Below are 22,173 nucleotides of genomic sequence, written 5' to 3' on the forward strand. Positions count from 1 at the left end.
CAAGACCCACATGGATCGACGTCACTCATCATCTGTTCCTGATATTACTTCTAATCACCATCTTTCATCCCAATGCTTAGACCTCAAAAAGGGCATTTTTGCTGTTGGAAGAACATTTTCTGGGCTGAGAAACCCCATTCATGTACAGAAGTTCACCTGGGGAAACAGCCACCAAGTTGTTTGTGAGCTTGAAAATTGCAAGCAGGCATCAGAATTGTTAAAATGTTTATGTTTAATGAAGACTTTCCTCTTTGTATGTACTGTATATATTTTCCTTTGTAAAATGTATTGGTATGTAGTATACATTTCATGTTTAGTATTTGATGTGTATTGTAATGTTTCAAAAATAATAAATACGTTAATTAATTAATTAATCTTACCACCAGACACAACATGAACAAATGAATGATACACATCAGGACAGTAACTTCAACTTCAGTATTTTAGGTGTACAGAAACCTCTACTCATGTTGTTAAATGATATACAGCAATATCTTCCATAAAACGTAGTTGATTGATTTGAATAATAATTACTACCACTGCACAAACAGTAAAAAATTATATGCCTACAATTTATGAGTTAGGGTTAGGGTTAGGGTTGACTCTGTATTCATTATGATCTGTCAATAGGTCAATTAATTTGTCTTCTCTGTGGGTTGTATACTCTTCATTCTTTATGCAAATTCATTATAATTATTATTTTTCAAATTTCCTTTATGATTCATTCAAAACATTAAAATAAATGAGAAACAGAGCGTCATATACCTTTAAGAAATACGTGGGGGGCGGGGCTCATAACCCTTTAGGAAACGCCCCCTATAGGATCCACCCCCTTTAGGATCCGCCTCCTTGCTACGGTCTGCATACAGACTCTATTGACTGAAGGGGTGTTACAAGCATATGCACTCAAGCCTGCAGACCCTGGATCTGAAGCACAGTCACACACACATTCAAAATACCTGTGAGGATACACAGAGATCTGGCATTAGATGTGACTTACAGGGAAACGCTTGATCCAACATCTGACATCTGTGTAGATGTAGATAAAGTAGCAAAAGTAAAAGTAGTCATTGTGCAGATTGGTGAGAGTGTGATAGTGCCAGAGGTGCCTGAGCGCATTAAGAAACAGGACCATACTCCGGTGCAGAGCAGAGAGAGGAGGTGGGAGGGGAGGGGGGGAAGCAGAGCCTGGACTGAGACTCTTCACCTGAGTGTCACTGAGTTGATGGTGTCGTCAGAAAATGGAAAATATTCAAAACCCTGTGTTTGTGTGTTTGGACAGCAGCAGCAGACATGTGCTGCATTAGAGAGAATAAATAGGAGCATGTCCGTAATGAGCTCAGAGGTGGTTCAGAGGAGGATCAGAGGGAGTGTTGCGCCATCTGCCTGTCACTGCTGCTCCTTCCTGTTGCATTCAATTCAATGGAGTCATGATGGAGGTGGATATGCAGAGATTTAAGGACCTGGGATCAACCAATATAGGTGTTTGGAGCCAGTATTGTGTGCTGAAAGGTAGGATTATTTAAATATGTATTATAGCATGCCAACAGATTAAAGCCAGTTGTGGAAAGTAACTATTTGATCAAGTTGTTATTTTTTCAAGATTCAAAGGTTTGTCATGACATAAACACAACTACAGTGCAATTATGTAATGTAGGAATACTTAGATTGCAGGTTCCTCAACAGTGCAATTTACAAGACTTTAAAAATATAAAAGATAGTGCAAGCTCAGGTGTTTAACAGTCTTATGGCCTTTGGGTTGAATCTGTCTCTGAGTCTGGTGGTCTTTGTCCTGATGTTGCAGTACCACATTTATTTGAACATTCATCTTTGCACTTATAAAAACCATAGACTGTATGATAAAAACACATAAGCCAACATGGTATAATGTAGTACTGTGCTACTTATCTACACAGTATTTCACATATCTAAATGGCTTAACATTCACCAACCAAAATACTAAAATTACCTGGCATTATAATAGTATACTGTGAAAAGATCCATTCTGCTATACGAGTACCTTTACTTGTTGTACTTAAAGTAGAATTTGCTAATACTTTTGTGTTTTTCAGTTAAGTAACATTTTGAAATCAGGACTTGTAGTTGTAATAGAGTATTTTAAGGCAAAGTGTTCCACTAAATTTGGCGTATAGCTTATCCTATTAATACCTGCTCTTCAATCATGAAATAATGTTGTGAATGTCTGCATACCAAATAGATTCTCTTAGTAAACTATTTCCTTTTTATTATGACATGAGTTCCAGCAAAACGTCCAGATATTTAAAAATCTACCAAACTACTTTTCGATCGTAGCACAATTTAGAAGCCACGTTCAGTTACAACCCGAGGTTCAAGTTCCATTCCTCCGGGATGAAAACACTGCTCCAACAAGGCACCAGAGGAAAATGTTGGAACGGTTCACGGGACAAAAACACAAAACAGGTTTCTTTCATTTACAATTCCTTTAATCATTTCTGGGGTTTTGAAACATGTGTTCTCCAATACATACTAAGAGCCTTCAGGAACAAAAATCTAATAACATGTCATGACAGAGAATCTTATTCCGTGTTTGTGTCATCACTGGTTTCCGCCAGTGACCAGCCTGGATGTGAGCATAATCCCAGAAACTTGACAGAAACTGGCAGAAACGCTGAAGTAGTCCCAGTGTTCACTTGTATTGCTTTGTTCTCAAAGATGGTTGTGGCTGCACATATTCTTTATGTGTAAAATATCCCTTTATGAGCCTCAATGAGAGGAACATTGGCCCTAAAGTCAATGAATCCATGTTTTCTGAGTGTCCTGCCAGCCTTATGTAATCCGTCAATTCGCTGGAGTGAATTAGTAGTAATGGCTCCCAGACTGGCTCAAGGGTTAAAAAAATAAACAAAACTAAACATTGAACAACAACAGACTAGTCGTCATCCGTTTTGCTTTTCTTCTTCTTTTTCTTCTTTTTTCCAGAGCCTTCTACTGCATCACCATACAAAGTGTCCATTGGTTCACATTTCACCTCCACCTTCACACTCACACTGGGCTCCAGGCCCTCCTCCACCTCCTCTCGCTCCCTGTCCTTCTTTTTCTTCTTCTTTTTCTTCTTCTCCTCGCCTTCCTCAAGGGGGAGCTCCGTCATTTCTTCCTGTATTTCAGTGACCGGTTCCTGTTTTACAGCCCTCTCCGCCTCCTCCACACCTTCTGCCTTTATCCGCTTTTCTTTCTTTTTCTTCTTCTTCTTTTTCCTCCCTTCCTCGTCTTCCTCCTGCCATGTTTCTCCTGCCGGTCGCTTCACTACGAGGGGTTGGAGAGTTGCAGATGAGGGCCCGAATGTGGCTCCGTCTGCTTCGCTCTCTGCCACGCAGGTCAGCGTGGGGGTCCTGCTGCCGAAGGGGTGGAATCGCTGCTTTAGCCCCGGGGGGATGGAGGGTGCGGGGGCCGCGGGGATGACCTGGGGGGCCTGGATGGTGCTGCTGTCTCCGTAAGTCTCACACACGTTCAGCAAGCCAGAAAAAGCGGGGCCGAAAACCACATCATGTGAGGACTTCTTGGTGCTGGTGAGTAGGCACAGGCCGGAGGTGCCGTGGGGGGAGGCCAGGAGACTGTAGATCTGATGCTTACTGCCTGTCTTAGCTCCAGTAGGAACCCTCAGGGACTGGAGACCTGAGAGGGGGACCTTCACCTCACGGAAGCTGAAGGGAGGAGAGGCAAAATCAGGCTAATTCACACAAAGCATGCTGGGAACAGTTTACACCAACAACATTGTTTTATCTACTGTTGGGGGACATCTCTGATGTTATAGCATGAAGACCTTCTACAGCCCCATCTGCTGGCCACCACACACGCAAACTGCCCCACTGTCAGGCTGACTTTTTGTATACATATATATATATATACAATTATAATATATATATATATTATATATATATATTGATATTGATATTGTATTTGAATCAAAACTCTTCTTTCTTTTAATCATTATTTCTGAAGAGATTATAAGGCTTTGATGAGGCCTCGTAACTTTATAATTATTTAATGAATGGTCAATGAACTGCAGCAACTGTCCCTTACTCAGTCTGGTATGGCCGGTAGCTAACAGAAGCATTTTAGATATTACTGGCATTACTAGCTTTTTGTTATCATTTGTCGGAGTCCTAAATCACATCATTTAGTCAGCATTTGACCACTTCTGGGTCCCCTGTCGCAAAGTCAATGTCTCTTTAACAAAACGTGTAAATATCATAAAAACGTTTTGCCAGAGTTCATTTTGTGAAATAATCCGATTTACAATAGAAAAATCTAAAGATAATATATCATCACTGCACCACTCTCTTTTAACTTGGGACCTATGATTACTTGTACATTTCCCCGTTGCGGGACAAATAAAGGATTTCTGATTCTGACCACTTATCGCTGTCCTGTTAACATGTTCATTTAAAATGATTGGTGCAATGTATGCAGCCCCAAAACTATGAAAACAAAAGCAGTGATCCACTGTAAAACATATTTTGTTATGCGATTCTTTGCTATATATAGATCAGGGGTCGGCAACCCCTGGCACGCGTGCCAATGTAACAGTGGCACACTAGGAATAAGTGGAATAAGTGTGCAAAATATTAAAAAATTATTTTCGGATCCTGAACGAGACCGCCGCCAGAGCGCGTCTCCCCGTTACCTGCAGATTAGAAGGAAGCCATGCACGCAACGCAGCCCCGCTCTCTTTAACTCCAGGCGACTTTCTGTCGCTTTCCACCGTGGTCCAGTGCTGATCGTTTCACCACGGAGGAAAGCACTTCACAAATTGCAGTAGGCCTACACATAAGGAGCTGTACAAATGCCGCAGTTTTTGCGTGGCTGTGTCTTTAGTTGAAAGCCCAGTGGCGATCTGCTCATCTCTCATCCAAATAATGTGCTACACACGGGCGGAATGGCCATCTGTGTGTTCTGGGGAATCACAGAACGGACGATCGTCCTTATTATTATGCCGTTTAAACCAATCATTTAAATGTGTTTGTTAAATTCGGCATCATGCGATAACACCCTGTTGATAATTCACACTTTTTTTTTTTAATGGCACTTCATATCAAAAAGGTTGCCAACCCCTGCTATAGACAATTGAAAATAATTATTATTCAGCTTGAGGGATAATTTGGAAGTAGTGATATGTTAAATATATATTGAAACAAATGGAAAGGTTAATATCAACTGCCCAATAAGGTGAACAGAGAGAACCTGCCTGTAAGAAAATATAGTTCCTCTTGTAAATTAAACTGGGCATGAGAGCCAGAGATAAAGAAACGGACCAAGGGGAAATATTTCACCTACCTTTCTGGCATAAAGCTGGCTGGAGCTTTAATGAGCCATAACTCATTGCTGTTTTCCTCCAGACTCTTTTTAAGAGTGCTGCTGCAGGGCTTATGTCTGAAAGACACAAAGTCAGCAGGACACTGGTACTGCTGCATCTTCTTCTCTGTGGATCAGAACAGAACACATTTCAGCTCGTCGCAGAGCATTGGAAATACACAGAGCGGCCATGTGCGAACAGTTGTGACTCGTGAGCACTCTTTTTATTGAATTAACTTGAACTTATTACCTTACTTGTGAGTACCTCCCCTATGAAATATTTTTCTATGGTGCCAAAACTGTTATTTTATGAAACAGAGATTTTAAAGACTAGTGATTTAAAATGGTATCTATACAATATTGGATGACACATTGCCGAGCATCATTTTGAATTAAACTAAACTGATGTTCATGTTAACATAGATAGAGCTAAGATTATAGACATTGTATTGTATACAGTATAACAGGCAGTTGCACTTTACGATGACATTCTTAAGCTCAGCTCTCCACACCTACATATTTAGAAACTATACATACAAACAAACATATAAGATAAAAAGTAGCATATCTATCTATTTAAAATATATATAAGCTCACATACACTAAACAGTTCTTGTCCCAGAATAAAAGTGCATGATGTGCTGCATGATAAAAACTAACAATAGCTACACTTTAAACATATATTGTTCTCTTGCAATGAATAAAACGAGTAGTGTAAACCCTGCATGTGGGGCTGAGCCACGACAGCCTACTGTACTGTGTATTTACTTGCTTGCATTCTATTCCAGAGTAAAGCTGCCAACATGAAGCTGAACTAAACATTAGCAACAGCAGCGTTGTGCATCCGACATGTGAGAACTTACCAGCTTCTTTCTGCTGTACAGATGATCCTGTAGTGTTATTGCCCTCATCCTCGCTTGATGACATGTCTCTAGGCATTCTTAGGTTTACTAATAACCACAAACTGCTCAAATTAAAAGTTTTCTACACCAAAACGCATGGCTACAGTGGACGCACATGTGTTGACGCCAGATGACCTCTGAACTTTAGTTACTTCACTTCCGTGGCAGTTTCTGATGTAGTTATAAAACAAGCCACTGTACGTTGGTTTGCGTTGACAAAACCTGGGCAGGAAACTCAAACACCCAAAATGCACCTCGAAAGGTTACGTAACGCTTCAGCGTCCGTCGGGAAGCAGTTGACAGCAGCAGACAAGAGCAGGCCGAAGTGGGTAAACAAAACAAACATATGAAAAAAAGGGCAAAGAAAACCGAACACTTTGCTATAATTTTATATCCGTAGGATGTTTAACATTGTTACTAAGCGGCTTGAATTCCGTTAAAGAAGAAAATATTTTGCAAAGGAGGGCGTGCACCTGCCAGAGCTAAACAGGTTAACCTAGCTAACGTGTGCTAGCAGTCTCTCAGGTTAGCAGGCTAGCCTTGCAGCCATGTCGTCCCCCTCCTCCTCCCGGCGCCAGTGGTGCTACCTGTGCGACCTGCCGAAGATGCCGTGGACTGTGGTGTGGGACTTCAGCGAGGTGGTTTGCCGTGGCTGCGTGAACTACGAAGGAGCTAATCAGATAGAGTTCCTCATAGCGAGTGCCCGACAGCTGAAACGTACCCATGGGATGCAGGACGGTAACGTCAGGTCACCTGGTCCCTCGCCCAATAAACACGGCACATCTGGCAGAGGAGATGCGGAGGGAGGCAGGCCGCACATGGACCGCTTCGAAAGGGGAGGAAGAGGAGAAGTCACCGTGTCAGCTATTCGTGTGCCCCCCAACGGGCTGCACCGTGACGGCCAGCCTCAACAAGAAGTAAACCGTCAGAGCCCCAGCGGGAGCAGAAGACCCCTGCTAGGCGCTACTATCAATCCTAACCTCATAACTCAAAGTATCGCAGGGATTCCCCATGGGCTACTTGCGGGCATGACGGCGGGTCTGACCGCCAGGACAGCCCCTATGAGTAACCCCATGATCTTCCCTGCACCTGTGCTGTCCGAGATGAGCCGCAGACAGCTGGGGATCGGGATGGGGATAGCCCCTTTCATCACTCCGGAGCTGGAGCGAGAGCTCAGTTCATCCCATAACCAGTCCAAGAATCAGACGCAGATCCACAGTGCTGTTGCTGGCTGCAGCTCCAGCAAGAGTTCAGGCCTCCCTTCTTCATCCTCGACCCCAGCTGGAGGTGTGAGCCAGACCAGCCCCAAGCCTGCCTCATCTCCAGCCAGGCAGCCACGTCCCATAACCTCCAGGTCTGGAGGGGAACACCTTGGATCCAGCTCCTCAGCAGAGGCGGCCACCACAGCTGCAGCGTTACCCCACAGTGGTGCCTCTGAGCTGGGATCAGCATCTGCCAGCAACACCCATTCCACAGGAAACACTCTGTCGTGCACTCTGTGTCATGAGAGGCTGGAAGACACACACTTTGTACAGTGTCCATCAATGGCCGGGCATAGGTTGGTTCTGTTTTCTATTTAGGTCTTTTTAAGGTTGCATATTGAAGTGAACAGCCTAAAAACATTTGTTATATATTTTTCTATTTTTAAAATACTTGGTTTTGAGAATAACTACCAATTCAAGAATGCTTTCTTATTTCTTATTACAATAAGTTACTGAAATATGTATAAGTGGATGTCATCTGTCACAGCAATGCGTAATAATGTATTCTTTAACTCCACCAAATGTAGGTTCTGCTTCCCCTGCACCAGAGTGTACATCCAGAGCCGGCGGGGCGATGGGGAGGTGTACTGTCCCAGCGGGGAGCGCTGTCCGTTGGACACGTCTCCCAACAGCCCCCCTTGGGCCTTCATGCAGGGAGAGGTCTCCACCATCCTGGGCTCTGGAGGAGCAGGAGCTGCATCAGCTGCTGCTCCTGGAGCTGGGAACGGGCCGGGAGCTGGGCCCGGGGCCGGGGGCGGAGCTGCCTGCGGAGACGTCACTGTCAAAAAAGAAAGGGAGACGTGATGGGGATTTCCATGTAAACCAAGCCAGGACCTACACAGCAACAGGCAGGTCCACAGACGTCTGAGCAGCTGTACACTGAGAGCAGCTGGCATAGTGAGGCTATGTAATGAGAAAGCAGCTTAGTTTACTCAAATGTCTTTTGGGATATTGGTATAACAAATGTAGACAAACAAATAAATGAATAAAGGGGTTTTACAGAGGAAGATATAAAACATTATTAGTATGTTATTAGTATATTAGTAGTATGTTGCATGACAACATCTCTTTCATTGAAAAAGTGTTGTAACTGTATTTATTTATGTTCAACAAGATTTGGCTAATCTTGATCACACTGCTTTGATGGTAGGTGGTGTCCCTTGGTGTAATTCTATGTTTTAGGTTTGCTTTTTGTTTCTCCACAGTCACAGCATACCAGAAGGAGGCGTCTGCAATGGAGCTCTGAGAGATCCAGAGGAGAAGCACCACAGCTCAGAAAACATTCACAGGTCTCGACTCCTCAACTACTCACACCACCAAATTCTATTGACTATTCTATCAATGATCAGACCTGAAATGCCTGTATGATGTACTTTTGGAATCAGATATTCAGGGCCAATCAGCAGTGGCTAGTTTTTGTCAAGTTACTTGTAGTTGTGCCAGTTGAAACAACTGATCACGCCCACATTAGCACTGAAAGCTAGCTACTGTTAGCAGCTGGAAATCAATGGGCTGAAGCAACACATATTTTTCAACAGGAGTTTTCTACAATCCACAAAACTTACAACTACATTACAATAACTCTAGAAATGCTGTAATGACATTAAATATATTCTCACTACATGTTGAATAAGCACCTTAAGAAACAACCAGTGCCAACAGGACTACTGAACTCTATATATAGCTACTCACCAGTGTATTCATATATCATTATCATTGATTTTATCTGCTAAAGGTAGCTAGCATAGCAGCAGAAGGTAGCTTGTTAGCAGTATGGCAATGTTTTTTCTTTCAAATTACCCTTCTTAAACTCACAGAGAGTAGCCATGGTCCACAGTTTTTTGCCAGAAAGCACAAAAGCTTATTTTGGGGAATCCAACACAAATGCTGTTCTAAAATAGCAGCTACGGTTGTTCTATATTTCTTTCTCTTGATGATCAAAGGTTTGCCGGCAGCATGCAGTGGAAACCAGTTACAACTAGCCATTGTCTCTGCCAGTGCTTGATCCAAACAAAACATTTTTGCGTGTAGGAATGAAATTCACTTGAACAACTGACCGTAAAATCCATCAAATGGACTGTTATAATGAAAAGTGTACCTTAAATTTGAAAGACAGATGTAATATGTTTTAATGTTATATGACTGAATCTGTGTCCTGCCATACAACCTTTTTTTTTATAGAAAATAGTAAAAGAAATCTCTAAAACGACATGAAATATGGACATAATGCCAGTAATGACATCTCTCTTTTTGTGTTTTTTTGTTTTTTATGTCGGCGTTAAATAGAGCTGACAGTGACGCAGAGAAAGGAGAGTGTGTGGGAGCATAGGCCAGCCACAGAGACTCGGTGTGTGTAACTGTATCTAAATGTTGCTTTCATACAAGATCCAGCCCAGCCTACGCTTTACCCCGAATGTATATTGAAGATATCTATTGATAGGCCTAGGACTATTTTATACTAGAATGTTCAATGTTAGTATATACTGTATAGATCTAATGGTTTGTGAAATCCTTAGTCATATGCAAACATTTGTAATTAAAACTGATTGTTTATCATTTCTTAAAGATTTAGTTCTTTTAAAAGTTAGAATCCACCTAAAAGCAGAATTGTTGTTTCTCCCAATGGACACAAGACTTCCGATCACATTATTGGAACGCAGTCCATATTTAAACATGGTTGAACTCAGCACATGGTGACATTAATGATCTTAATTTGAATCAATCACAGTCTTCTGACATGTGCTTTCCATTCACATCCATAGAACCATTCATGGATGATCACACATACTGTAAATCACACTTTTCTTGCCAGAGAATGTACAAATATTTAATGTTCATGAATTGAACAATCCAAAATTGGTCACACATTTTATACAAATTAGCTTTTCGGGGGATTCTTTCTTTATGCTACATGTACTCGGCAGTACAGAAGCACAGACAAACCAAAGGTAACTGTACGCCCAAATTGATGTTTCTGGATGTAAATGTTTTATGGAAATCTATATATATTGCTATACTTCTTGGCCAGGTCTTAACCGGCTTTTCTTCATCAAGCCGTTACAGTTTACAGGTCCACGTGGTCTACTGTAATAATGGGATTTCATATTAAAAGTCTACAGTATGCAGCAAATACTGTTATATTGATAAGAGTATCCCACAGATCAGGTGTGTTGTAGAACAAATGTATTTGAAGAAGTGGAATTTCAGTTTAATATGCACTGATACGTCATGCAATCCCTTGTTAAGTGCCTTTTTAAATGTTTACCGTCTGTTTGTGTGTCTGGGAACCTCAGGGGAAGTGCAGTGGCTTCTTTTATTGTTTGCTCAATGATTAACCTGTGTCCCTGCTGTCGCCATGACACAGCTCTGCTTTGATCGGAGCCTTTGTAAAGGGGCCGGCCATTCATTGTCCTGATACGGTCTCTCCTCACATCTCTTCCTTTCTTTATGTGTCATCTCTAGATCTGTTGGCTTTATTGCAGCTTCATGTACAAAATAGAAACCAGGAATAAACGGGATGGAAACTTGTACCTCTTTTCTGTTTCTTGAGCTGAATATTTAGTCCTGTTAAATACTGAGGACAACTTTCATCAAGATAAAAGTGTGTCATGACTTAAATAATGATTACAAACTTCACTAGACACGTTTCCTGATGAACCCATAACCCGTAATATCTTATTTCTCATTGAACTCAGTTGATTCTCTGAACACAAGTCCAGTATTGATTTTGTAATCTTGCATTGTTACCTTGGAGAAGCCCTTGGATACAGGGACCATAGCTACAATTGATTTTGGACACATTTTTAATGACATGAGGAGTTCACAGTACACTGACCCATTCATGACACATTTTGGGGCATTCATATTCAGAGCATTCAGAAAGTATTAAGATCTCTTCACTTTTTCCACCTCACAGCCTTAGGATTACTTTAATTACATTAATTTGTATGTACTATCATAGCCTATGATAAGTATAATTTACTTATTTTTAAGTTATCAAGTCATGTAGTAAAGAAATAAACTTGCACAACCCTCATTGGAACCAGACTACCAGAGAAAAAGCCTAACTTTACATAACTGTGTATCCAACACAACAGTGCATCACACAGTAAGGACTTCAGCTAACAAATCGGAGATGTAAGGTTTAATCACGTTCTCTTTGCGTGCTGCCTCAAATTTCATGAGGATCATTCTCTCTGATAATAAGGGTCTGCTGTACACAATGTGGCGGTGCAAGAGAAGCATCAGAACAACCAAACAGGAGTGCACAGGTCCAATCTTTCATTTGTAAATATTTCAATATCAAATACAGATATCCTGCTAACAAGGGCAAGACCAGAAAATACAACAAGTGCCTTTTTGTTAAAAGTGAAATGTGTTGTGTTATTTTCTTTGGACTAAGGTGATCTGTGTATTAGTTAATTTACTTAAATGGATCCTCCCCACACTTCCTCTGTCAACTCCACACCAGATGTAATGTGATACACCACTTCTGCCAGTGTATCTACTTCCATGACCATTCTCAAAAAAGATTGTATTTCATTGTGTGCAAGCCTTTAACCTTGCTTTGCTTGCGTTATTTTTAAACACAAATGGAGATTTAATCCTTTATTAGTAGAATATGTGCTACTTTTTTAAAGAAAGAAAACAACATGATGATGACAACACAGAGAAGTCCATGTGTGATACAAACCATTGAATCTTGAACTTGGTCCTGCTGGCTTTCATCATGTACATGCAACATGGTTTATTACAAATGGGGCGAAGCCCGCAAGCTAGTTCAGGCAGTCAACTCGAGCACCTATGCTGCATTCATACATAACAGAGTCTCCTAATATACCGCTCTATTTAACCTGTCAGATCTCTCTCCATGCATTGCTTGCTGCTGCTATTGCTGCAGCTACCTCTATGTTGCTGCTGCTTGCTGCCCCACCACCACCCCAGCTTTCACCTGTAGGCTCGGGGGGTTAGTTATTTAATCATCACTCATCGTGCTATGTATATCTAGGGAGGGATGAGGCCCGAGCCTAGTCGCCAAACTCAACTATATGCTGCTTCTAATAAACATGTTAAAGAAACACGTGAGTTGTCTGACTGAAATGAAATATCCAGGTGTTACATTCACAGTTACTCCATAGCATCAAGATGTGATCCTGAGTTTAGTTAACATAATTCAACATTTTACCCTTTTATCTGAAAACCTAGCTTTCATTTTCTGTAAATTAGGTATATGGACCAAATAGATAAGCCACCTGAATGAGTTAGAATGCAGTTGCCTTTAAAGGTATAACACATATTTACAATATTCTTGATAAAGAATCAAACCAGGACTAAATACATTAACGGGAAGACACAAAACACAACGGTAAAGAAAATGAACTGAAATGCAATTCATTACACAGACACTGATGCTCCTATGGAGTAACTGTGAATGTAACACCTGGATATTTCATTTCAGTCAGACAACTCACGTGTTTCTTTAACATGTTTATTAGAAGCAGCATATAGTTGAGTNTGCAGGAACCAAGATCAATACATTCCCTTTTCTTTCCTGCAGATGTTTCAAAGCATTATAAAGATATGATCTGCTTTTTCCTGCATACATAGTCGTTATATTATGCAGAGGGCAGTGGTGGAAGAAGTATCTTGTATAGTAAAAGTAATAACACAGAAGTCCTTATCCTAAATGGCCATTTTTGGAATAAAATACATTATATTGTTTTATAACTAGTGATGCATTCATGGCTATCATTTTAATTTAGCAGCTGTTAAAGCATGATAAAACATTGATACATGATCATACTACAAGGTATCTCCATCCATACATTAAAGCGTATTAGTGGATTTCATTTTTAAATTAATAAAATTTACCTGCAAAACTATTGTTTTCAAATGAATGTTGTGAGTAAAAAGTACAATATATGCTGCCAAAATACAGTAAAATGTTAAAGTTACATAACATGGAAATACTCAAGTAAAGTAAATGTACCTCTTAATTGTACTTAAGTATAGTACTTGAGTAAATGTACTTTCAAACACTGACAGTGGGGTATAACAGAAGTTTGTTTAAAGACTCCTCTGATGTTTACAGGAAGAGATGTTTTTCACACTGAAACATTGACTTTAATTGATTATATCATGTCAACAGGTTTCACATAACTGTATTATGTTAGTTGAACGCAATAATATTAAGTTTAAATAAAATCTACTAGGTCCAACCTAATATTATTCTAACTAATCTAATAAATGATGAGACATTTGTTAACAGTTTTTTCAGTGCATGTTTACAGTTTGTTTGGTATAACAAAAAAGGATCTGAGAGAAAGACCTTGCTTCCACTCTGTTTGGACCGGGTCAGCGGCAGGTCAGTGGTTTTTGGAGCGGTCTGGGCCTCACTGTGCGGCCCGGACTGCAGAGTTCTGCTTTGAGGCTCTCAGCGTGATCCAGCCGTGTTTAGTCTACCAGTCCTACATGTCACACACCACAGTCATTTGGTCAGGAGCTGTTTCAACAAGACGCTGCTATTCCTCGCCAGACAAGTGAAGAAGAGTTGTGATTGACTGATCGACCCGAGGAGTCACGAGGTCCTGTCGGCAGCGCTGCGTGATCAGTAACCGGATATTTTTTTGACTTTTAAAAAATGTTGTGCAGAGGTGACGAAAAAGTTTGTTGCAGAATATTTGTAGAAGATGACGAAACGCTTTTAAAGTATGAAAAAAGCGATTTGGAAGACATTATTTTGATTTGAATATTCTACAAGTCTTACCTAATTTGACATGTTAAAACCTGAAAGAGTTTGTCTCTTTTTGTGGTTTTATTTTGTGAAAGTAAGCAACAAACTAAGATTGTGATAAACCTTTGCCCCAAAAAATACACTTTATGTACGGTGAAACAATTGTTGTTTCATTTGGCTTGTGACCTCACCGACAACAAACAATGATTGAAAGAAAAAAAACACAAGCAGCACTTCTTCCCACATTTTTTGCCTTTTTAATAAGAAAAAATGAAACATGAATCATTTAAATCACATTTAAACCAACAGAAACAACAACAACACAAAACTATATATTATATCAGCACACTTCCAACGTTTGAAAAGCAATATTGCTTAAATAAAAGACATTTCTCTTTTGAACTAAAAGAAAAAGGACATCATGTGACCTGAAACTTCTGCTGTTTATCAGAATAATCCTTCAATAGGTGGTCCATACATTGATCTCTGATCAGATCAGTAGTCATTTGAAAAAAAGGCACTTTTTTGGACAGCGAGGGTTATTTGACACCCATTTAAATTGTTACACGGATCCCATTGGGCTGATGCATTGACATTGTAGAGGGGGTGTTCCTAAGTATTGTTGTAACACACACAAACACACACACTATCAGCCCACCTGGCCAGTGGGAGCTCCATAGTGCAAAGTACTGTATGTAAATCCTCCCATAGTGCATCTCTCCTCCCCTCCGACTGTTTAAGTAACTGACTGAACTCCCCCATGCGCCGCACCAGCTATCTGCTATCCAAATGTTACAGTCTGTAGAGAAGCATGTGGGATTAATGCTCTCCTATAAGTAACAAAAACATTGACACAACATGTTTTTTAGTCTTTACCACAGTTACTCTGCCTCGAGCCTTCTCTGTGCTCCATCGAGGACAAAATGGTCTTCTTCATATCAACCAAAATAACAAACCATTTTTAAAAAGTACAGGATTCATCAGCTTCATTTACATTGATGAATGGGACAGAAATGATGGACGTATGAAATGCTGTAACACAAAAATAAGTTGTCTCTCACTGCAGTAACACCTGCCTGAAGCAGTAACCTGAAACTCTCCGTCTTTGGATTTAAGAAACCCTATCGTGGGTTATGACTGGTCAACAGAGCGCTATACAAGATATATTAAAATGTCTTCCCTTCATAAATAAATGCAAATATCCTTTTCCCCCCCACATTACCTCTATTTACATTTTGTACATAGCCAGTTTCAGCGTGTGCAGTGCTCGTGCAGAGACAGGATCTGACTTCTGTATCGACGCACACACAGACACCAAAGTCTTCGTCAGTTAGGACTTCCTACCATCCAGGTACACTTTTCTGTCCTCAATGTAACCGACCAGTCTCCATGTTCCGCAGAGCTGGTCGAAGAAAAAAACTGTTCTTTGGTACCTCAAACATGGCAGCCATTTTAGATGTGAGTCTCTGCCGAGGCCACTGGACGGGAGCCAGAGAGGGAGAGAAAGAGGAAGATAAAGAGAGCTGGGGTGTCCATTTTAGGCAGAGGGAAAGAGAAGTCTCCACCGTGGCTCACTTCGACAGACGTGTGTGTGTGGGGGGAGGTGAGTGTCCATATTAGGAGGCGTTGAGCACCGAGCGGCTGTACAGAGTTTGGTAGTAAGCGCCTGAGTCCATGGCGGTGGGCCCCTGGCTGTCATAGATCTGCTTGGCCCCCACAGGAGAGCCGTTGGCGTAGTTGTTGTAGGCCATCACCTGGTCCTGGTAGGACTTCAGGTCCATCTTCTGCTCGTTGGACATGAGGTTGGTGATGGAGAAGGGGTGGTTGAAGTTGTAGTGGGGGTCTAGAGACTTGAGGGCGTCGCTCTGCAGGTCCATGTGCTGCTGCATGGTGCTGGGCAGGAGGTGGCCGCTGCCCCCCACTAGAGACTGGGAGTGGAGGAGCGGGTTGGAGGAGGTGGAGGCTGAGAGGGACAGGGAGGACGAGGTGGAGGAGGAGGGTGGCAGGGAGATGGGGGGGCTGTGGAGGTGTGAGGAGGATAGAGACGGGCAGTCCAGAGGAGCCAGGGAGTTCCGGGTGTGCGGCTGGTCGTCTGAGTTGTCTGAGTGGGCTGAGTCAGCGCCCTCCGACCCCCCTGTGGGGCTGTGATCCTCCCCCAGGTGGTCTCCAATATGGCCTCCTTTCCCCTCCTGGTTCTTCGCTTTCTTTGCCAGCTTCTCCTCGATCTTGAAGCGTTTCTGGCGCCTCAGGTAGCAGCCGTTCTCGAACATGTTCCCTGACTGCGGGTGGAGGGTCCAGTAGGAGCCTTTGCCCGGCTTGTCCGGCGAGCGAGCCACCTTCACAAAGCAGTCGTTGAAAGAGAGCGAGTGGCGGATGGAGTTCTGCCAGCGCTGCTGGTTCTCGCGGTAGTAGGGGAACAGCTCCATGATCCACTGGTAGATCTCATTAAGGGTGAGCATCTTGCTGCCGCTTTGCTGGATCGCCATGGTGATGAGGGAGATGTAGGAGTACGGCGGCTTGGCGTGGGTCAGTGAGCGCCGGTAGGGCTTCGGGGGGATCTCCTTGGGCCCGGGCCGGCTCGCAGTGGGGGGGTACCCCAGCTGGCTCATGGACGGGCCCATGTTCTGGTAGTGGGACAGGGAGCACAGGGAGCCCGGGGCAGCGCTGCCCAGCTGGTGCAGGGGGCCCGAGCTGAGGGAGGACGCCACCGGGGAGAGGGGCATGTGGCCGGGCCCGGAGCCCATGGAGGCCAGTGGGGAGCTGCTGAGGCTGGAGCTCGGGTACGCCAAGTTCATTCCTGCGGGGGAGGCGGTGGCTGGGTTCAGGTTGATGTAGTTGTTGATGGAGCCCATGGAGGTCATGGAGCCCAGACCGGAGTTCATGGTGCTGGCAGGGGAATACATCTGGAGGAAGAGAGGAACACAAGAACATCTGGTTAATTACAAACAAAACACAGATTACATACTTAAATAAAATGAGAAAATATAAAGAAGTATCTCTGTCTTTTATTTATTTGGCATTTAGAAACCAAATAACACTCAATTCTATAGCCTGCTATTTATTGAAATGAGAGCATTTAAAGTAAATGTTTAAATGTGAAAGCAAAGCGTCTTGACTCTATTCAAAAAGTGACTCCTTATCAATGCACAATGAGGCTCTCAGTCCGCGGAGAGGACATGGATTTCACACAGCGATGTTAACCTGAAATGCGTAAAAAGCTCGTCACGGCGTCTCCTTCAGACGGCCTCCTCCGCTGATTCCATGGAAAAAACAAGTAAACTACTTTTTAAACTCAAGTGGAGGAATTTGATTGTTCTATGTTTTTTTATGTTTATCAAGGACGAATAATTCCAGATGTTTTCTTTGACAGAAAGTTATAAGTATTTTAAAATCCCAGGCAGAAAGACAGGAGGTCCCTCGGCCCGCTCTCTGCTCGCTGGTTAAATATTATCAGACTCTTTCTTCTCGCTAATTTAATCAGGGAGAGGTGAGAGCTGAAGCTGCTGATGGAATTAACTCTAATTGAATTAGTGAGAAAAAAAGTCTCGTTACATTTACACCTGAATTGTTGCAACACTTCCGCGGCTGCATGGAATCAAAAGAATAATCTCTTTTTATGAGCAAAACACTCATCTTTTTTCATTTTTCGTATTGTTTTAGTTAAGATCTGTACTTATATTAGGTCCCAATCATTACATTCAATTGAAACTTCGAATTAACAGTTGATAGGCTTGTGAGAAAAAACCACTTAGCGTTCTTCTATTTTTCATCCTTTTCAATGGTCTTTTTAAAAAATATATATTCTTTTACTGAATAAGAAATAATATTGGGTCCGATTATGGGCTTTTTCTTCTGATAGTCATTACCCCTGTTAACATGTTTTATTCTTATAGCCATGGGGAAATGTGCATCTTGATATGACATGTCTCTGTTATAACATGTATTAAAGTATTATGGTAGGCCTAATAATACAATATTTTCTCGGGATAGTAAGATCTGAATGTTAATCATTTATTTTTAAACAATTTATCAAAAGATTCCAGCTGTTTTACGCACAGTCTTGCTCTAAAAGTGCGCAAATAAAATGGTGTCTTTTCTTTTTCACAGGCATTAAAACCCTTAAACTCATGCCGCTGTTAACAACAAAAGGACATAAAAACATATTTGTATTGCTGATATATTTGACTGCATGGTGAACGTGTCTTTACCTCGCTGGCCTCGCTGTAGAAAGTATTCCACTCAGGTAGATCATGTGCTTCCATCTTCACAGAGCTCAACATCCCCAACACAAGTCTTTGGAGGAGAATCAAGTTTCTATGACCGTTCTTTTATCTAGAAAATAAATATAAAATCCTTCATAAAATAGGAAGTTTTCTGGGGGAAAAAATCCCAAAGCAGACAGATGTCTCCTTTTGCCAAGAAACGCGGAGAAAATATCTAGGAAGAATCAAAAGTTCGAGAAAAAAAAGTCAGATGGTGTGACGCTCTGCTCCTGGGAATAGTAGAGTCAATATTTCTTATTGGTCAGTCATCCATTGTTTCATAACATATTCTTGTTATGTCTGCAGATGTTCTGGTGGCCCGTTTCTTCCTGTCCGGGGGCCTCGGGACGCAGCATGCAGGCGGAGGTGTAGCGCGCAAATACAGCAGAGGAACCTGAACGCCTCTTCTTATAGGGAGCCGAAGGGGCCCGCCCCACTCCTGACATTTCAATACCGTGTTAGGATCCAGGAAGGGCCCCGCAAAAAGGCCGATGTGGCCCCCTGGCGTGCTGTATATTGGCCGGCGGCTGCAGTGGGGCCACCCGGACCTGCGACCGCATAATCCTGCACAGCTGAGGAGAGTTTGTTCCTTTTAAAATAGCTGCAAAGTTCCCATTAATTGCTTTTATTGGTATAATTTAATGTTTACCGAATGATTAGGGATTGAATTACATTACATGACACAAAATCACATCACTTGCTCAAAAAAAAATTATACCGAAAAAAGACAAATACATTAATCAGAGAACAACAAATTTGATGAAAACTGGTTGTCATTCAATAATATTGCATCCCCACTCATACTTGCAAAAATAACACAACCCCCCCCAACACACACACTATTAACATGCTTTCAAGTTAATAATCAAACCGATTTTGAAATTATATATTTGTTCTATAAATGGGATCAATTAAATAATTTGCCCAAATGCTGCAATGGTGCTTCCTTTCAACCATAACACATTCATTATTTTTTCAATTGTATTCTGCAGCTTTGGAAATACAATTACATTTCCAATAAGGAAATAAAACGACTTGTTCCACATAATATTGCATTTTTGGAACAAATACTATCTTGAATACGTTTTTGGTAAAGAGAGTCTGTTGTGTGTTTTGTGTGTTGAGGTGCGTGAAAGTTGTTAACTCCCTCGGCTATCACTTCTATTAACCCAGCCTACAATCTGAATATGAATATGTTGCGTTCTTTGAGGGTTTAATTGGAGCAGCAAAACTTATTACATGTTCTGGGGTTAGATAGTCAAATATTTTCCTGATTGTCAGATAGTCAGGGAAATATTTGAATACCAGAACATCAGAGATCCAATCAGAGAACCCCTCGAGGTTCCCACACTGATAATAACCCTTCACATACTGATGCACTCTGCCATCAGTATGCCACCTCACTGCAATAAGGTAAACTCACCATCAACATTTGAAGAAACACAAAGGAAGCAGTTCTCTTGGATCAATCGTGCGTAATTGTGACCATTTTCCATGGGAACCTTTTCTCTCCAAAGAGGCCTTCGCAGCGCGCCGTCGCAGAGAATCACAATAAATAATGAGATCCTGTAATGCATATAGGCCTGGCTCCTGTGTGCTGGAATACACATCGGCCTGGCTGCAGACGGAGGCCTGTGAATGTCAATGCCTCTCAATGGCCAGTCAATGAACATGTAATTGATGCGCAGGCGGGAGGGCGACGGGATTAGACAGTGAGAAAAGATCTCGAGGAAATAAGAAATAACAGGAAGGCACATGAGCGCGCAGATGCAACAACACAAGCATCACCCGGTGCATTTTATATCTGTAAAGTGTTTTCATGTTAAGAGCATGATTGGTGCATCTCTTGCTTTGGTCGTGTTGCCTTCACGGGAAAAAATATTGAGGATTAAATCCATCCAAATCAACCAGAGGACGATTTTCTTATTATTTACCATCAAATGATCAGCCAGCGAACCTTCATGTTTCCTGCCTTTGTATAAAATGGTGGTTCACTGGCTGATCCTTTGATGGTAAATAATAAGAACATCGTGTGTATATATAGGCCTATACACAACATATAGCCTATAGTCAGAGCAGGTCTGCAGGCCATCACTCAGCGATTATCGCCTGTTTGCAAAACGCAGTCAGATCGATTAACACTTGGAATGAGCTAACACCTCAGTGTCTGTAATGATGTAATTAAGCCGGAGCTTTCTTCATGTGGACACTGCTTAAAGCTGTGACTTCCAGTTTATGATCATCATAATCATCATAACGAGTAAACAGACAATAATGACAAACAACATATCAAGTAGTTTGAGGGATTGATTCGCCTGTGTGAGTACATTTCTACAGAAGTTATACAATTAGGTTCATGTGATATATTTAAAACCTGGACAGATACATTCAAGGATGGTCCTCTAAGTAAACAACCTAACCCTAACCCAAGCTTATATTAATGTTTTATCCATTCTGATAGCAGAATTAATTCCCATATCAGCAACCAACAGGCCTTTAACCAAAACTCTAACAAAAACTAAACTCCAACAAAGGAGTTTCAAAGCTTTACATAAATAGAAATGTGTTGCTTTCAGGGGATTGTGGGACATATGAAGCCATGGATTTCGAACACAGCTTCCCATTGTATTTATGTTGCTCAAGATAAAAAATGGATGGACATTTGTCTGCTCTCCTGGAATACACTAATTACTTCCGGTGATTATAGAGAATAACTGGAGGGTGGAGATGATGTTGTGTTGATTTTTTGTATGTATTTACTGTTATCTGATCGTATGATAATCATGCAATATGTGTTCAGATGGATGCTCTATGAACAGGGTGTATTTAATTTTGTCCCACACACTGAGGGCTGAGCTCTGTATCTCGGCCATGACTCATCCAGCTGTCTCTAAATACGCATCTGAGGTTGGTGTAATGCTCCTTTAAGGTCCTCCATGTTCTCCAACACACATTTAGCCACATCCTCTCTGCGGGCCGCTTTTCATGCCAATGGGCCCTCCACCGTCCATTAACACCTCTATAATTGCTTTAACAATAGCTGGGCTAATGGAGGAAACGACAGATCAGCCGAGGAGCAGGCGGCCGGCGGGGAGGAATAATTAACAACTCCCCCCCCTCTTATTCTTCATGATAAAATGAGCAGCTTCATCACACAGAGTTCATGGCGTGGTGCCAGACAGACTCTGTTCTTTCAAACAGAATCAACATAAAAGCGCCACCTGGTGGCCAGAAGTCAGAAAACCTGCAGAAAAGCTTTTTTTCCCTCTAAAGCAGGGGTGTCAAACTCAAGGCCCGTGGGCAAAATCCGGCCCCCGACTTCATTTTATTTGGCCCGCAAGAGCTTGCAAAAAATACAATACGTTTATTATACGGTTTCATGCCACTTTACAGAAGCACGATGTCCATAAACTACATGTCCCACAATGCATCTCATTTTGTGAAATGCACACTGAAGAGACTTGCAATTATTTGAAATTATTTGCCCTAGATTTCTGCTCTCAGACGTAGTTAATTATGAAGTTATTACCTTCTCCAATAATAATCCAATGCAGAGGCAATAATGTAATATAAAACATTATTTTATATATATATATATATTTGTATGTTTATACAGTCTTAAAGTTACAACCGGCCCTCTGTGGTGCAAACCTTTAATGCTGATGTGGCCCGCCCGAGAG

At 41.8% G+C, this 22,173-nt stretch overlaps 3 protein-coding genes across 4 annotated transcripts; 1 reads left to right on the forward strand and 2 right to left on the reverse strand.

Annotated features, from left to right (window-relative positions):
* Positions 1 to 2,449: 2,449 nt before the first annotated feature.
* polr1g (RNA polymerase I subunit G) lies at positions 2,450 to 6,385 on the reverse strand. The gene is made up of 3 exons (XM_010793076.1): positions 6,198 to 6,385; positions 5,317 to 5,461; positions 2,450 to 3,683 (listed from the first exon to the last, which is right to left on the reverse strand). The coding sequence occupies exons 1-3, from the start codon at positions 6,271 to 6,273 to the stop codon at positions 2,912 to 2,914; spliced, it is 993 nt and encodes a 330-aa protein (XP_010791378.1). The 5' UTR covers positions 6,274 to 6,385; the 3' UTR covers positions 2,450 to 2,911.
* Positions 6,386 to 6,505: 120 nt separating this feature from the next.
* Positions 6,506 to 11,026, forward strand: LOC104964332 (interferon regulatory factor 2-binding protein 1-like). 2 transcript variants are annotated; one of them, XR_800402.1, is made up of 3 exons: positions 6,506 to 7,794; positions 8,026 to 8,395; positions 8,704 to 11,026. XR_800402.1 is itself a non-coding variant. In XM_010793078.1 (3 exons), the coding sequence occupies exons 1-2, from the start codon at positions 6,785 to 6,787 to the stop codon at positions 8,300 to 8,302; spliced, it is 1,287 nt and encodes a 428-aa protein (XP_010791380.1). In that variant the 5' UTR covers positions 6,506 to 6,784; the 3' UTR covers positions 8,303 to 8,346; positions 8,704 to 11,026. The 2 variants fall into 2 exon arrangements, 1 of the variants encoding a protein (XP_010791380.1); XM_010793078.1 differs by having other exon boundaries at positions 8,026 to 8,346.
* A 3,459-nt stretch (positions 11,027 to 14,485) lies between these two features.
* On the reverse strand, positions 14,486 to 18,798 carry foxa3 (forkhead box A3). The gene is made up of 2 exons (XM_010793079.1): positions 18,440 to 18,798; positions 14,486 to 17,134 (listed from the first exon to the last, which is right to left on the reverse strand). The coding sequence occupies exons 1-2, from the start codon at positions 18,509 to 18,511 to the stop codon at positions 15,848 to 15,850; spliced, it is 1,359 nt and encodes a 452-aa protein (XP_010791381.1). The 5' UTR covers positions 18,512 to 18,798; the 3' UTR covers positions 14,486 to 15,847.
* Positions 18,799 to 22,173: the final 3,375 nt, after the last annotated feature.

This window comes from Notothenia coriiceps, unplaced genomic scaffold, assembly GCF_000735185.1.
Source record: "Notothenia coriiceps isolate Sejong01 unplaced genomic scaffold, NC01 NC01_scaffold00037133, whole genome shotgun sequence".
NCBI classification, from domain to species: Eukaryota; Metazoa; Chordata; class Actinopteri; order Perciformes; family Nototheniidae; genus Notothenia; species Notothenia coriiceps.

Excerpts from the sequence above, each read along its gene's own strand:
- polr1g (XM_010793076.1), bottom strand. The coding sequence starts at position 6,273 with ATGCCTAGAGACATGTCATCAAGCGAGGATGAGGGCAATAACACTACA. Across the intron at positions 5,462-6,197 it reads TGTACAGCAGAAAGAAGCTG|AGAAGAAGATGCAGCAGTAC; the intron begins GTAAGTTCTCAC and ends TCTGATCCACAG. Across the intron at positions 3,684-5,316 it reads GCCAGCTTTATGCCAGAAAG|CTTCCGTGAGGTGAAGGTCC; the intron begins GTAGGTGAAATA and ends TCCTCCCTTCAG.
- LOC104964332 (XM_010793078.1), top strand. The coding sequence starts at position 6,785 with ATGTCGTCCCCCTCCTCCTCCCGGCGCCAGTGGTGCTACCTGTGCGAC. Across the intron at positions 7,795-8,025 it reads CCATCAATGGCCGGGCATAG|GTTCTGCTTCCCCTGCACCA; the intron begins GTTGGTTCTGTT and ends CACCAAATGTAG.
- foxa3 (XM_010793079.1), bottom strand. The coding sequence starts at position 18,511 with ATGTTGAGCTCTGTGAAGATGGAAGCACATGATCTACCTGAGTGGAAT. Across the intron at positions 17,135-18,439 it reads TCTACAGCGAGGCCAGCGAG|ATGTATTCCCCTGCCAGCAC; the intron begins GTAAAGACACGT and ends CTCTTCCTCCAG.